Here is a 16484-nt window from a genome sequence, read left to right as displayed (position 1 = left end):
AAGTACAATCGCAGGACTGGGGCTGACATGCAGCCCCTTTACCACAGAGATGGTGTCTAAAACATAGGAGCAATAGTTAGTGATTTAAGATGATAGAGGCCCCAGCTTGTCTGGGTACCAATGGTAGTACTTGGCAACAAGTCTTGGGGCAGTTACATCACCCTCCCAAACCCATGAAACCTCGGACCAGAGATCCCTTTCCACAAAATGAGGTATTGTAGGATCCCCCTATGCAGTCTGATGTCTAATATTTCTACTACCTCATATTGTAGGCCACCATCAACGGAAGGCTGTGGTACATCTGGGACCCCTCTGATCTGAGCTGATTTTACTGGTCTCCACAGGCTACACGGAAAAACAGGATGGGTTTTCCCTAATAAACGGGATAGCCGTAGCCTGACAGTTACTGGATTTATAATCTGTTCAATGGTAAATGAGGCAATATACTTGGGTCTCAGTTTCTTACTGGAAAGGCCTAAATTCAAGTATTTGGTTGATAGGTAGGTAGACCCTCTGACCAACTTGCAAGGGTGGGTAAGGTTGTCATTTCCTATCTGCTTGCTGCTTATATTTTCTAGCGGACCATTGGAACGCTTCCTGTACAATCGGCCAGACACTCTGGGTTTGCTCCATTCACTTTTGAACTCCTACATCTGTAGGATCTACCTGGGGACATTCAGGTATCAGAACAAACTCCCTACCCATAGCCACCCAGAAGGGAGTAAACCCTGTACTACTATGTATGGCATTGTTATAGGCGACTTCAGCATATGGAAGGAGGTTGGCCCAATCATCCTGTCTATGTCTTACGTAACAGTGCAAATATCTTGCAATCATGGCATTCGTCCATTTTGCAGACCCATTGGTTGCCAGGTGGAAAGCCGAACTCAACCCTTGCGTTGACCCAACTCTGGTTAAGAAGTTCTTCCAAAAGCAGGCAGTAAATTGAATACCTCAATCTGATATAACCCTTTTTGGTATACTGTGCAGTTGATATATATGGACAATGAATAACCTAGCTAACTTTCTAGTGGAAGGGAGACTGGAGCAGGCTACAAAATGAGCCTGCTTTGAAAATAGATCTATGACAGTCGATATTACATTGTGACCCTGACTGTCCGGTAATCCCACAATGAAGTCCATCACGACCTGTTTCCATAGTTGTGTGGGGTTAGCTACCGATTGTAACAATCCAACAGGCTTGCCAGGTCAGCTCTTCTTGGTAGCACAGATAGTACAGCTCCCTATATAATTTTCAATATCCTGCTTCATGGCAGGCCACCAAAATTGATGGTTAATTAGGTGCAACATTTTTACAAAATCAAAATGGCCCCCTGATCAGACATCATGGCACCAGTGTAAAACCTCTAATCATACTGACGGGGGTACATATAGTTTGGTACCCTTCCAAACGAATCCATCTTGATATGTGAATAGAGAACAGTTCTTCTGGTAGACCTATCTTTGACGACAGCAACCTGAACTGCCTGCCAACATCAGGAGATGGCTTCATGTGAACTATCCCCTGAGGGGCTTGTGGATCTGCTAACTGGTGAGGGATCATGGCTTGTATTATTTCTTCCCAAGTGCTGAGTTTCAGGAGAACAGCCCCAGGGAGGATTCTATCCCACAGTTGGTGGCCCTATGAGGAGATAGGCTGCCACACTCCTGTTGAGTGATTGCACTGGGGTGGAGCTGTATGCTGCTTAAAAGGTGAAGGGGAGCACAGAGTGTCAGCTCCAACAAACTGTCAGGTTCCAAAAGTCTAGAAACTTTTTAAACAGCCAACTCACCTCATGCTTGTAAAACAATTCATTCCATCAGTTTTTGATCTTGCCTGGGATTCCACCACCAACTGTCTTTACATTTGCCAACAGACATATCAGCCACAAAAAACAAAGAAATATGGATTCTGCATTTTAACTGAACAGTGAAAAATCACTGTGGTTATAAACTATACAAGCTCCCAATTTAATATCCTATATCAAAACCAAGTACCTTCAACGCATCTTGCAACATTCTGTTCTGAGCTGAAGCTATAGCCTTCACCATAATGTCTGATTTTGCAAGATGCCATGGGGAAACATAATCCGTTCTTCCTAATCAATTCAATTCAATTTTATTTATGGCCAAAAGGTCCTAAAGCACTTCCTAATCATATTGATGCTTCTTTTCTGACTCCCCAAAGAGTCCCCATAGAGTCAACCAATCTAATGTTGTCCCACAACATTTTTTAAGATTAGTGGTGTGTACACACAATGAACAATTTCTATAAGCAAGCCACTTGGAAGTTTTTCCATTAAAGAGATAATGAAGGAAGGCGAGATGATACAGAGCCTTCTCTGATCAGTTGTGTCAGCTGTTTCTTGACTTATTTCTCTTCGATCTGTGCAGAATAGAAGTAAACTAGTCCCACATGATTACTGCACAGCAGCAAAAGCCTCGGGAGAAACACAATTCAGAAGATTGTTAGGTTTTATACAAGTGTTATGGGTCTATCAATAATGAACCAGTCAGACCTTTTTCTCATGTTCATTGCCATAGTATTTATGAATTATTGCAGAGATTATCACAACAGACAATTGATATGGCCACTGAAACAATGACCCAAAAATCTGGGAAATAATTTATTTGACATGGGGAAAAAAAAGGCTTCCTAGACTATAATTTTTCCTAATCACAAAAATAGGCAAGGAAGTCTTACAATCATCCAAAGCATTACCCATTGCATTGCACTAATACTAACATTGTAACAGATGCAAAAAGAAAAAGAAACTCATTATAAGTTATTAGTAATGTAATAAGATATTTACTTACTTGCCCAAACTAGGCTTTCAAAAAGAGACCGGAGAACCATTTGTCTGAAATGTTAGAGGGTCTCTTGCTTGAGCAGCGGATTGGACTACAAGGACTCTAAGGTCCCTTCCAGAGCTGTTATTATGCTATGTTCTATGTTCAAGATATGTGCAACTATATATTTTGTTTTCAAAGTGCCATCATACCTGACTTATAGCCATTGAATCTTATTTAGCTGAGTATCTTGTTGCAAAATTTATTGAGGAATCAAATAAGCAGAAGACAAGACTAATCTAGGCATTTTTTTCAAACTTGATTTAAGTTAAGACCTTCAATTCCTGGAGTCTCCAGCCACAGGAATCTCAAACTATGTGTCTCTTCTAGAAATCAAGACCAGTTTGAAGAGGGCACAGTTTGGTAGGGAGAACCTATCCATGTTGCATCCGGGAGTGTAATCACTGTCACAGTTTCCTTGGCCTGGTCAAAATACCTGTTTACTTGTCTAAGCAGAACAAATATGAATGCTTAGAGTGTGGTCTGGCAGGACTCAAGCTTTGCCTGTGCAAGACTCATAGTGCAAGCTGGATTGCTGTCAGAATTTGCCCCTTCTCTGCCTGGACATATAGTCAGGATTCTATAGTTGTTGCTATTAAGAGCAAAATACCTACTATGAAGAAGTTCCATTAAGTTCAGTGGCATTTATTTCAGATGTATGTTATTGTATTTTTAATTACTCTTTAAGGATTTACCATGCATTTGACAGAGTTTTGTTGCCAACTCATAAAATGTTTTTGTTATAACTGTAGCTGTATAGTATCTACAGTATTTCAGTGTGATATGATCTACTTGTTTCCTGGGAGAAAAATAAATTTTCTATCTTTTTTATTGAGCAAGAAAGCAAGACCTTCCATAAGTTACATAAATAACAGAAAACGTCAAATGAGTTTAAAAAAGCAAAACTCTGGCACCCTTATTTTCAATAGAAAAATAAATTCATAAGAACTCCCTATGTATATGTTTTCATCAAGTTTCATATGCACAAGAGCAATGCTGGCTTGTTTTGAAATGGAAAGTACAACTAGTTCAAATCTGAAAGCTTCACTGTTGAAACATATGTGCACATCTGTGATTCTTCTAAAAACTCCCCATTTAATATTAACTGGTGGCATTTTAAACTATCCATTGTGAGGTTCATTGCTGAAATGAATAATGAATTAGCAAGCAGTTTGGGAATTATTGAGAACTGCTCCCTAACAATTTGCCCCACACTTCTTAGATAAGCAGTCTATTTTGCAGTTGTCAAATCTAATTTGACAGCTCTGTAATATTATTTCATGTTTGGGATTGCTTGTTCCACTGTGTCAACCATTCCAATCCTTCACTAATGGTCTTTTTTTTAAGCTGCTCAGCAAGGGTCGTGGGGGAGCATTCAGTCAGTTGTTTGCTTTGGCTTTTCATTTTTGTTCTTAATATGCAGTGAAGCTTGCTCAATTTTATGGATTAATTGTTTGACTAGCAGTGAATAAATTGGTGGGATATTTTATTCATTTTTGAAGAAAGGATTTTTACATTAAAACATTTCTGTATTAAATTGAAATAGCGTATACTGGTTCTTAATAATGGAGCAAAAAAATCCAAGAAAACTCAAAGGTTAAATTGTCTTAGAATAACACACAACTTCAAAATTTCTCACTCTTTTGGCTGTTTTGGTTTCTTTTCAATCTAACATACAACCAGACAATATCATTATAATTAAACTCTGTTTTCAGAATCCTGGTTTTTGGAGTTATAAAATTCAGCAAATTTTATAACCTGCTGATTAATTTAAAACCTGCTGATTAAAATTTGTGGTATACATTTTACAAATGTTATATTTTCAAAAATGAAGGATAATAATTATAATTCAAAGATCAGACTTCTTTATTATAATAGAACTGCCTGATGCTATAATATAAAAGACTGGTGAACTTAAACCTCCTCTAGGGTTTTTAGATCCTGCTCCCACTTCCCCTTTTGATGTAGTAACTTAATAGTTTCTGCTGTCTGTCTGTCTGTCTATCTATCTATTTATATGCTGCCTTTATTATTTTTACAAATTACTCAAGGCAATGAACATATCCAGCATACCTTCATCCTCCTACTTTTCCCACAGCAACAACCATGTGAGCTGAGTTGGGCTAAAAGAGAATGACTGACCCCTGGTGACCCAGTTGGCTTCATGGACAATTGCAGGATTTGAACACAGAGTCTCTTGCTTTCTAGCTCAGTGCCTTATCCACTAAACTTAAGCTCTATCCCCTCTGAGCACCCACTTGGTGTCCCCTTAATCCTGAGGGTTGAGGGAAGTAGGACTTTGACAATCAGTGTTGCCTTATGTGTCATTAAAAAAACATTTTAAAAGATTCATGTAGCCTGTATTTTGTTAAACAGCATCAGAACATCTGGCAAAGATGTCAATCCTTCTTTAAAAGAAAGATCAATCTTTTTTGTAACAGACGGAAGCTTATCAAAGAGAAATCCAACTGAGAATTAAAGAGAAATTTTCTATCAGTAAGAACAATTAATCATTGAAATGGTTTGCCTCCAGAAGTTGTGGGTGCACTGCTCCATCTCTAGAGCTATTCAAGAAGAGATTGGACAGCCATTTGCCTGAAATAGTATACGGTGTCCAGCTCAAGCAGCAGGCTTGATTAGAAGACCTCCAAGATTCTTTCCAATTCTGCTATTCTGTATTATCTAATCACACAATAGATAAACAATAGCAAATGTTTGTATATTCAAGCTATTGAAGGGGAAATTACAGAGCAGTTCAACTGAAAACAATAGTTTTAACATGAGAATTACAAAAGAAAATATAGCATTCGAGACTAACCATAAAATGTTGATGGTTGCTAAAAATAAATAAAAATCATTATAAAAAGATTGAGGGGGGATTTCAAAATTGCTGTTCCAAATCTCAAAAAAGTCTAAGGAGAAATACTTTTCTCATGTGCAATCTAAAATATGCATAAAAAACTGAAGGACACCCAATTGCTGTACTTGGAGAGGGGGGGAGGGAGGGAGGGACAGGACAGGACAGGATAGAAAAATAAGTACCAATAATCTAACTCAATTTCCCTTCTTAACTTGTTACCTATTCTTTCTAAATTAATATCAGATAGATCTGCTTCATCTTTTCTGGAGTTCCTTTTTTCTAGAAAGGCTAAGTATTAATCTGAGACTCTGAAATATGGTGTTAGCTTTCTTTTTTCTCACCCACAAGTTGGCAAATTCTGCCTTAATTTATCAGGCCAAATCTCCTCGAATAGAAGGAGATGTTGAATATATTTCAGTATACACGACACAAAATCATCTCTTGTGTAATGTGTACAGGGACTGTATCGAGCTTGCAGGCTTGTATTCATATCTGTTTCTGTCTCTTGAGAAGCTTACTACCCTATTATATCTGCAAAAACTGCAGGATAGGATTGTTAAAATGAATTTATTTTCAATACCAGTTTTTTTGTATGTACATAGATGACCACCAAAAACTTCTTGCAATTATTTCCTTTTATCAACATATACTTGTTTTTGGTTCTACCTTTGTTATGTAGTTTTACTACTGTAATGTAATTTTAGTTCTATGGAAATGAAGTACTATGCACAAAGTGCCAATTGCTGTCCACAAAAATTATCCATGGTGCATTCATAAGCAAATATCTGCATGTTGTTGTTGTTGTTGTTGGACACGACTTCGCAACTAACTCCTCCAGGCAATATCAGCATAGTCAAATATATTCTCCATCATGCTTCCTGGCAAAAGCTTGCAAACAGTTCTTTGGATAAAGTTGAGCCAAAACAGTACACTTTTTGAAAGTTTTATGGAAAGCTTTCATACCCTTGGGGAATTTGAACTGTATTAGGGCAAGCTTACATAAACAAAGTGTGAAAAAAGAAGATACAAGAGCATTTGCACAAAAAAAGTTAAATGGTATCAAAGACATCTGGAACCAATGTCATCAAAATTGCAGTTGCAAATGTTACACATATAAAAAGGGACATGACTTCAGTCACATAGTCGTGACAAACATTTGACTTTTTTGCTCCTCTCTTGCCAACAGCCCAAGTCCAATTCATTTTGTTGTTTAAATTATAACAAGACATATCAGAATTGGCTATAGTTCCCAAGCCCCGAGATATCTTTGTGAATTCTCCAAACAGTAAGTGCTTTATTTTCATAGAAGTAATTCAGATTAGTTGCTTGTTCTGCTCCCTTTTCATTTTTTTCCACTATCTGATATTTTCCCTTCTCATTTATTTATCAGGGACTTGATTATAACTACCTACAGTTTTTCATCTTTTTTATGCATTAATAAGAAATGACCTTGTTTTTCAAAAGGAGTACTGTCAGGTTAAATGGCCGCCTATTTATTTTATTTTTCCAATCTCCGTAATCCCTTTTTTATATGTGATAAAAAAGAAAAATTATTGAATCATCTTTTTTTTTTCTTTGACATGCCTATAGCTTTCGTGGAGAAAATGTAATTGAATTAGAATGAAAGGTATTTTTTAAGTATGAGTACATTTGTGTCATGTGGTATGAATTATGAAATATTGATTTCCCTGTTTCAGTTATCTTCTAATGGTACTTTATGTCCTCTGGTGGAATTCCTGATTACTGCAATATGTTAGTTCCCTGCTTTAGCTTTATGACTTTCCAAATTCATTCTTAACACTTATTCAGCAGAGATTTAAATGTGTGTTTGTGGCATTTATGACAGACATATTTAACTTTCAAAATAAAGAAAAAAATGTTATTTTTTTACACGTGACCAGTGTGTGACACACACATAAAAAGGCATGGGTTCCAATCAGGCAGCTGCAGTTGCCACTTTGACTTTTTAAATCAGAAGCTTCTAAGAATATTCCTTTTTGTGCTCATTGAAAATGAAGTTTACCTTCTGTGAAAAGAGCTGTGCCTGAATAGAAACAAAATTATGTGTATATGCACTTTCAGTGTTCTGAAAGAATGTAGTGACTTGTGAGGAGGTGGATCCCCAGAGGCTGCCTTCCAGAGGAGTAAGAGACAACGCTGCTCAGATATTACGTGTGAGAGGAAGAAGGTGAAGACAGCTCCTCCCTTTACATGCAGAGTAATTGTAGATGGAGGTAGTAGAGTCCTCGGTCTGGATAGACATTGTCCATTAATATAGAACAATAAAGAACTCTGGGTTGGAATAATTTTCATGTCTCTGTCTTGGTTTGGGGCTTGACACCTGTACTAACAATGTAGTTGTTATTCTTCAGACTGAACAAGAAAACAAAAATGTCGTTATCTTAGCACTAACTAAAGCAAGGCATAAGTTTATTCTTCAGTTATGATATACCTATTCACATCAAAAGACACTTTTCCTCAGTGGCCATTATATCAGCAGTGGAATAGGTCTTCCTCCTGCTATACAAAGGCTATTTTCATATGGGTTTCTCCCTTATTAGATTGGAATAACTGCCTTTATTTGGGATCTGTACAGAAATTTATCTTAATTAGAATATAGAACTGACATGTTGTATTATCCTGAATTGTTATTGCAATGACATAAATTATTATTGTCATGAAATAAATTTTAGTCAATTAGGCAACATGCTGCTACACTTCAAGGGCATCAATAGATTTTTGGAAAGAAGGATGGCACTAATAATACGATTCAAAGTATGTCTAGAGCAGTAATGAAGGGTGGAAGAAGAATGCAGCTGATGATTCTTCACATCATGTTTTATTCTTCACATGTACTACTTTGAAGGGCCCCAAATTTAATTAAGGTGGCCTTGAAATTCAACAAAACTTAATGTTCATGGGATACCCTTGAGGATCTACTGCCTCTACTGCAAGCCCATCTGCTTGTTTGAGTTCTGTTTTTATTCTGTACAAGTGATACACAACAGTAATAAATGGAATTAGATGAAGATATTTTATAGTGATGTTTTATACTGAGTCATACTGTTGGTTTAGCTATAGTTCAGTAATGTTTATGTTAACTAAACATTTCTCCAGGATTTGAAGTGAAGGTCTTTTCCAGCCTTCCTAGGTATATTAGGAATCATTGAGGGGAATCTCCTATTTATGAAGAGCTAGTCACCGATGTAAGCAAGATGATGATGAGGAGGAGGAGGAGAAGATAAATGGAAGAAATCTCTTGATCACTTCAAACATTTTTTACAGATTGCATCTCATGAATTTAAAAAGCCAGACAAAAACTTTTCAAAATAGAAAATGGAACAGGCCTATTCCAATCCACTTATCATTATTTTGAATGAAGATGCTCTATCTAATTATCAGCAGTCTAATTTACCATTGTAAACAGATATTTCTGTTCTAAAGTTACAGAGCCGATTGGTGGCATCATACCATGCACAGCACCCCTATCACTTCACTACTTTTTACAAGGAAAAGGAATTTTGTTTGTTTTCCTTGAATTTCGTTTCAGTTAATACAACTATATGATCCATTTTTTGAGATAATGAATGAGAGAGACCACATTTCCCTTACCTATTTATGTGCATTAGCCTTCTTTTATTTGTAGGAATCCCTTATTTTCAAAGAGTTGCATTCAAAGGTAACTTTTTGTAGAGATAAAATATTTCTGCTTCTATAGGACAAGAGAAGAATTTTTAGAGGAACAGTGGTTCTCAACATTTTCTTCACCATGGACCCCCCCCCCCCAAATACTTTTGGTCCACGGACCATGATCAAGGACCCCCAAGACTTAACTCAAGATTTAAATCATATTATTTCTTCAAGCCTTTGCAGACCCCCTGTGACAACCTCACAGACCCCCAGAATCCACAGACCACAGGTTGAGAACCACTGTTCTAGAAGATTGAAAAGAAAAAGGACTGATCCACCACATGCACAGCTCCAAGGATTGGATGCAACAATTCAACTAGATCTCAATAACTGAAATGTCATCACCATATTTTTCAATATCCTCCCCTTCCTCACACTGGATGCATATAAATTGATGTGTGAACTAGCAATATTAGGGCCTCTTTCAAAAACAATACAAAGAGTTGTTCACATAGTGGAATGATACTGTTAAGTTCTTAAAGGGCAAATTATAGTTTATGTGCTTAAGCAGACTTTTGTTTTTTATCCCAGGTATGGTGACATGGTGCCGAAGACAATAGTTGGGAAGATATTTGGTTCCATTTGTTCTCTCAGCGGGGTCTTAGTCATTGCTCTTCCAGTTCCTGTCATTGTCTCCAACTTCAGTCGCATCTATCATCAGAACCAACGAGCCGATAAGCGCAGGGCACAAAAGGTGCGCTCTTCTGAACATTGTAGATATGGAATGTATGTTGTCTCTATGCAAACTATGTATCTGAAACTACTTTTAAGATTCCCTTCCCAAAGAATTAACTGATTGAGTTGGTTGGCTGGTTAGTTGATTTAGCAATTAATTTTAAAACAAACATCCTAAATTTGTGCGTGAAAATATTTCTGATATCAGCATGTGTTGTGATTCAGAATGTCTGAGTGGGATTTCACAGAAGGTAGAAAGAAGCTGGTTCTGATGAATGTTCTAGAAATCTGTTCTAGCAAGTAGCTGAATGTCTTTAATCTGTGTGAGAGATTGTACAGATGGCTTTATGAATTTGGGGCTTAATTATCCATTTTGTCTTAAATAAGAAAGTAAGAAGGTTTACTTGCTATGAACTGTATACTAGTAGAAGGGCAATTTAGAATCTGACTCATAATGATTAAATTTCTGTGTTATATTAAATTGAATGAAGGATTCAGTGAAACCACAGAATGGACCGGCAGTTCTCAGACTCTGTGCTTTGGTACAATAGAGAAGTCTGGCAGGGATATTTTAATAGAAAAGAAGAAACTAGAAACTTGGGGGAAAGATGAATTAATACTATTATTAAAGCAGACTTTTATATAAATGTGATTTATTTAAAATAATATATTGCTTCTATAAGATACTGCTTTCATGTATTACTCACTTCCCTTTTTATTTTATTTGTATTTTTTTATTTTAGGGGCAGGGAGATTTCCTTGTTCATTTATTAATTCATTCAATTTGTATCTCAATTTATATCTCCCATTTGTGACACTTGGCAGTTCATATAATTAAAAACAACTAAATAAACAAAATACAGGAAAATAGCAAAAAATAACTCTTAAAACAAAATGGAAATCCTAATTGAAACCAAACTTAAAACAAAAAAATATATAAAAAGCAGGCAAAGGCAAGTTGTAGATTAATTAGTGAATCCAGCAATCCAAACCATAATCCAGATCTCCAGGTCCATTGACACAAGTATGTCTTTAGACCCTTTCAGACCTGGGAGACTAGGCAGAGGCAGCCTTCCAAATAATGCAGTCCTATACCATGTGAGGCTTTATAGATTATTACCAGCATCTTGAGTTTAATTTTGAAACAAACTCACAACTGGTACTCTTCACAGACAAGAGTTAAAATGTTTGCCAAGCAAGGAGTACACATAACTTCCTTTACCATTGCATATTGCATCATATGAAGGTTCTGAATGCTCTTCAAAGGCAACTCCATTTTAGAGTGTGTTACAGGAATCCATTTGTGAGGTGGTCAGAGCGTGTGTAACTGAGAGTAGAGCCTCCCAGTCCAGGAACACGCCTATCTGGCACATAACATAAAACTGTGCAAATCTCTCTGGCTACAACTGTAGCTGCTTTCCAAGCAGGAATCATGGGTCCAGAGGGACCCCCAGATTATGCACAGAGACTGACTGGCATAGTAGCACCCATCAAGCTCCAAAGATGGTAAATTCCCAGAACCCCAAAGCCCTAAAATCCCAAACCACTGAATCTTGCTATGGTTGTTCTTTGACCAACCTGGAATATGAAAATATATTGCCTATTAAAGTGGTTCTCAATCTGTGGTTCATGGACCCCTGGGGACTGCAATGTCATCACAGGGGGTCCGTGAAAGCTTGAAGAAATGTTATGATTTAAATCTTGAGTTAAATCTTAGGGGTGCATGGCCATGTTCCATGGCCAGAAAAAGTATTTAAAGGGGTGTGTGGTGAAGAAAAGGTTAAGAACCACTGGCCTATTGCATTCAATATTTGATAAGAAAAATGCAGTCTATGCATTTCCAAAAACACATATCCATTAAGCAAGATATGGCAAGCCATTCCACTGATTAACTGTTGTCACTGTGAGAAAATTTCTCCTTAGTTCTAGATTGGATCTCCTTAATGGTCTTCCACCCATTACTTCTTGTCCTTCCCTCAGGTACTTTGGAGGATAAATCAATCTCCTCTTCTCTGTGACAGCTCCTCAGATAATAGAAGACTGCTGTCATATCAACCCTAGTCCTTCTCTTTGTTAGACTAGACATACCAGTTCCCATAGTTGTTCATCGTACGTTTCAACCTCCAGTCCCCTAATCATGATTTTATTTATTTATTATTTATTTATTTATTTTTCAATTTATATACTGCCCTTCTCCCTAAGGACTCAGGGCGGTGCATAGCCAGAATTAAGAACATAAATTACAAATATTAAGAACAATTAAAATATATATAAATTTGGCCCAAAAATTTAAAAATCACAAACCAATTAAAACATTTAAAAAATTTAAAAATTTCTTCTTAAGCCAGCCCAGCTTGCTGGAAAAAGTGGGTTTTAAGGGCACGGCGGAAGGCACTGAGGTCTTGGATTCTCCTTATCTCTGGGGGCAACTGATTCCAGAGGGTAGGTGCCCCCACAGAGAAGGCTCTCCCCCTGGGGGTCACCAGCCTACATTGTTTGGCTGATGGCACCCTGAGGCGGCCCTCTCTGTGGGAGCACACGGGTCGATGGGAGGTCGTTGGTAGCAGCAGGCGGTCTCAAAGATAGCTAGGCCCTATGCCATGGAGCACTTTAAAGGTGATAACCAACACTTTCTCTGCAGTCTTTCCAGAATCTCAACATCTTTTTTTTGTATCATGGTGACCAAAACTGGATACAGACTCCAAGTATGGCCTTATCAGTGCAGAATAAAGCAGTACTAACACTACATGTTCTTGATACTATTCTTTTGCTAATGCAGCCTAGGACTGCATTGGCTTTTTTGGCAGCCGGCGCACACTGCTGGCTCATACTTAAGTGGTTGTCCAGTTAAACTCCCTAGATTCCTCTAACAATTTCTGATTTTGTGCCCCATACCACCTATTCTATACCTGTGCATTTGGTTTTTCTTGTCTAAGCATAAAAGCCTACTTTTCCCACCAGTAAATTGCATAATTAATGATTTTGCAACTTTAAAGCCACACTCATCTTCTAATCCAGTTTCCATGAATATATAGTCAGCATATTATTGAATAAATAAAATGAGAGTCTACAGTCTCACCTTATTCCTTTGCTGACTTGGAACCAATAGCTCCATCTAGACAGTAGATTCGTGACCCCTGCTTAGATTTTATATGAGGACAGTGAGATATTTGAGGATTCCCATTTTTCTAAATACATTTCACAGTATGATGAGGACAACACAACCATAGGTTTTTCCATAATAATTGAAACACATATTGACTTCCTGTTGTTATTCTTGGACTTTCTCAATTATCCAGCGTGCACCAGTATGTTCCTCAGATTTTTCTAAAGGTAGCTCGAACACCCAGCATCTTCTTGTGAAGGTCTAATCTGTATTAGATAATGAATTCATTATTTTACTGGGATGTGAAATTAGGGATATTGTGTGATAGGTAGCACACTAGTAAATCTCTCTCTCTCACACTCACACACATACACATACTCTCTCTCCCTCCCTCTCTCTCTCTCTCACTATGCAGTCTGAGGTCTTCCAATCTTTTGACCATTATACCATTTCCCAGATTTGCTAACATAGATTAGTTATAACCTTTATTGATTCTTCTTCTATTGCTTGCCATGTTTCTGAAGATATTCCATCAATCCTTGTATCCTTCCAATTGGAGTGTTGATCTAGCCATCTTCTAGTACTAGAAATTCTTGTAAATAAGGAATATTGTGGAAGGAAAGATTCAGAGTTGCTGATCTGAGTTTTCCATCCTTACGAGCTGTCTTTCTTCCTTATGGATGTTCCCTAGGAGTTTAAGAAAACAAAGAAGCACACTTGTTTGCAGATAGGTAAAAGAGAAATGCTGAAGGCATTTCAAATGTTGAGGATATGGATATTTATGGAAGAGAGAAAGAAGACTGCATTGGAGACTGGAGAGAAAGCCAGTCATGCATGAAGGAAGTGAGACCAAAACAATTGGAGTAAGGAATAAGCTTCTTTGAAATTCCTCATTAAATATCCGTCTATTATCTTTGCTTTATATGGGTTTGATTTCTCTTCCCTTCTTGACAATTTCCATTAGTTCTGACATCCATTAGATTTCTTGTATTTCTTGATCCTTGGCAGTCTCTTTCACATTCATACTTAACAATTTCTTCAGTTTATCCACAGTTTTTCTGGTTCCCTATCAACGTTCAGGATTCTGATGTGCTTCTTCAAAATTATGATTTTATGCTCAAGATCATAACATGGAAAGTGATTGGCTTTGTTCTTCCACTCTACCTTGAACTGGAATTTTCCCATTAGCAGTTTATGACCTGCTCCAAAGTCAGTCATGTACTTGCTGTAATAAGTGAGCTCTTTCATCTACTTGTGCCAGTAATATACTGTAGTAAATTTGATTTCTGGGTACTCCATTTAAAGATGTCTGTATTGTTTTTCAAAGACTGTGTTAACAATGAAGAAAGCATTGGATATACAGAAATGGATAAGTCATTCTCCTGCTTCATTTTGGTTTCTTAGTACATATTTTCATCATTAATATTTCCAGTGTTGGTCTTCCTATCTCCAGCCACAAGTAGCACATCTTGCTTGCGTGTTCAGAAATTGTACATAAACCTCCTCTTTTTCTACAGAAAATTTTGGACAATTGTCACATTTAAGAGTTGTCCATAAACTCTGATATTCTGTCACTGATTGCACTATAGTCAAATGTTCTTGTCATATCCTTCCTAATTATGAAAGTAATGCAATTCTTTTTTGGTTTTTGGTGTCCTGAATAATGGGTAGTGTAATTTTCTGACTTAAACTGTCCAATTACAATATATAACAATTCACTGATACCTGAGATATCGGTGTGTATTCATTCATTTCAATTTTCACTGTGTTGAGTTTTTCCATGTTCAGGCTTCTTACATTCCATATTCCTTTTGCAGCTTGTGGGGGGATTTTTCCTGCATGGCCACATCAACAACCAGATGACCCAAAAGCTTTAATCTGGCTATATCATAAACTCCATTAGTATTTTTAAAAAGTTTTCCTCAGTCATGTATTGAGTGCCATCAAAACTGAGAGACACATCATGTACCACTTTCTTCATCTTATATTGCCTATTCATGTAGGTTTTTTGTCACTGATGCCAAATATAGATGCCTGCATGCTTTAGCTGGACAGCTAAGATGAATTTCACACTATGATGATCTACACTCCCAATTCTGAACTCAAAAAACTAAGCACAGTCCAACTAATTAAAACTTACTAGGAAACGCCAAGACAATAGACTGGACTGGACTAGAAAAAAAAGAAAAATCCCAGAGGCAGCAATGGGATAAATACCATATTACAGCAAAGACAACTGTATGGACAGAACCATGAAGCAAGCAGTATGAGTTGGATTTGTCAAAGCAGACTTGATTTTTATTTTGGTTCCATTGCTGTGACTTTTCAAGAAGGATGTTCTGCTAGAAAAGGGAGGCTAGCACCCCCTCAGTTATATTCCCTATGAATTGTTTTTGTTTAATTTTAGTTTTCCATGACTATCTATTTGTCATAGTTAGATCCATATTTTCAATCCTGAAAATTGAAATCTTTTCTCAATTTTTATATTCCAAGCTGCTAAATGTCATTAACTAAAATACTATATTAATCACAATTATCTTGAGTGTGTCTACAGTATATTATCTGCGCCTCCCAGTGGATGAGAGGGCTATCATGATAGTTTCATGTTTAGAGAGGTTTACTGTGCTTGGGTCAAAACTGGGCTTTGATCACATTTGAGGCATACTGGCCAAGAAGAATATAAACCAATGGGCTCTATTCTTACTATTTGCAGGGAATTTGCATGCAGCATGGTTCACCTGAGGCTGATAATCTACTTTTTTCTATATGACAAAGAAACATTATGTGAAGATTGTTGATTATAACATATATAAAATATTATATATATACGTGTGTGTGTGTGTGTGTGTGTGTGTGTGTCTATATAGAGAGAGGGGGAGGGAGGGGGAGAGGGAGATGAATAAAGAAATGAAATATAAATAGGTTTTATATGTGTGAAAATAAGAGAAAGGAGAAGAGTGTTATAGACCTAAGGAAAGGTGATCTAATCATATTGTGTGGAGTTGTGAAAGTATGTTAAGTATCTTATGAATGAAATTGTAGATCAGAAAGCATAAACTAAGAGGTGAACTATTCCATAGAGCACATAATTTTCTCATCTATATCTCCTTTTCCTTTTCCTTTTTCATTTTTGGCTTGCTATTTCTTTGTTTATGACCTTTCATAACATTATCCCAAAGAGGACCATGTGATGGGTACATTGGTATGTGCATGCATCTGTATGAAGATTAACATTGTTATGGTGAGATACATTGTTGGCTATATCATCCCTGTTTTCAAATCGTTTCTTCCATTGGACAGTAC

At 37.0% G+C, this 16484-nt stretch overlaps 1 protein-coding gene across 1 annotated transcript in view; it reads left to right on the top strand.

The window, feature by feature from the left end:
- The window catches only part of KCND2 (potassium voltage-gated channel subfamily D member 2), a 344344-nt gene that overhangs the window by 309751 nt on the left and 18109 nt on the right, over positions 1-16484 (top strand). Inside the window, exon 2 of the mRNA XM_070947094.1 lies at positions 9932-10094. Within this exon, the coding sequence (XP_070803195.1) occupies positions 9932-10094 (163 nt within the window). The remainder of the gene's footprint in view (positions 1-9931; positions 10095-16484) is intronic.

The sequence above is a fragment of the Pituophis catenifer genome, unplaced genomic scaffold, assembly GCF_029215685.1.
Source record: "Pituophis catenifer annectens isolate HBS135680 unplaced genomic scaffold, rPitCat1.0.hap2 SCAF_7, whole genome shotgun sequence".
Taxonomy (NCBI): domain Eukaryota; kingdom Metazoa; phylum Chordata; class Lepidosauria; order Squamata; family Colubridae; genus Pituophis; species Pituophis catenifer.
Note: the sequence above shows the minus strand (reverse complement) of the source record. Positions and strands in the feature narration are given on the sequence as shown.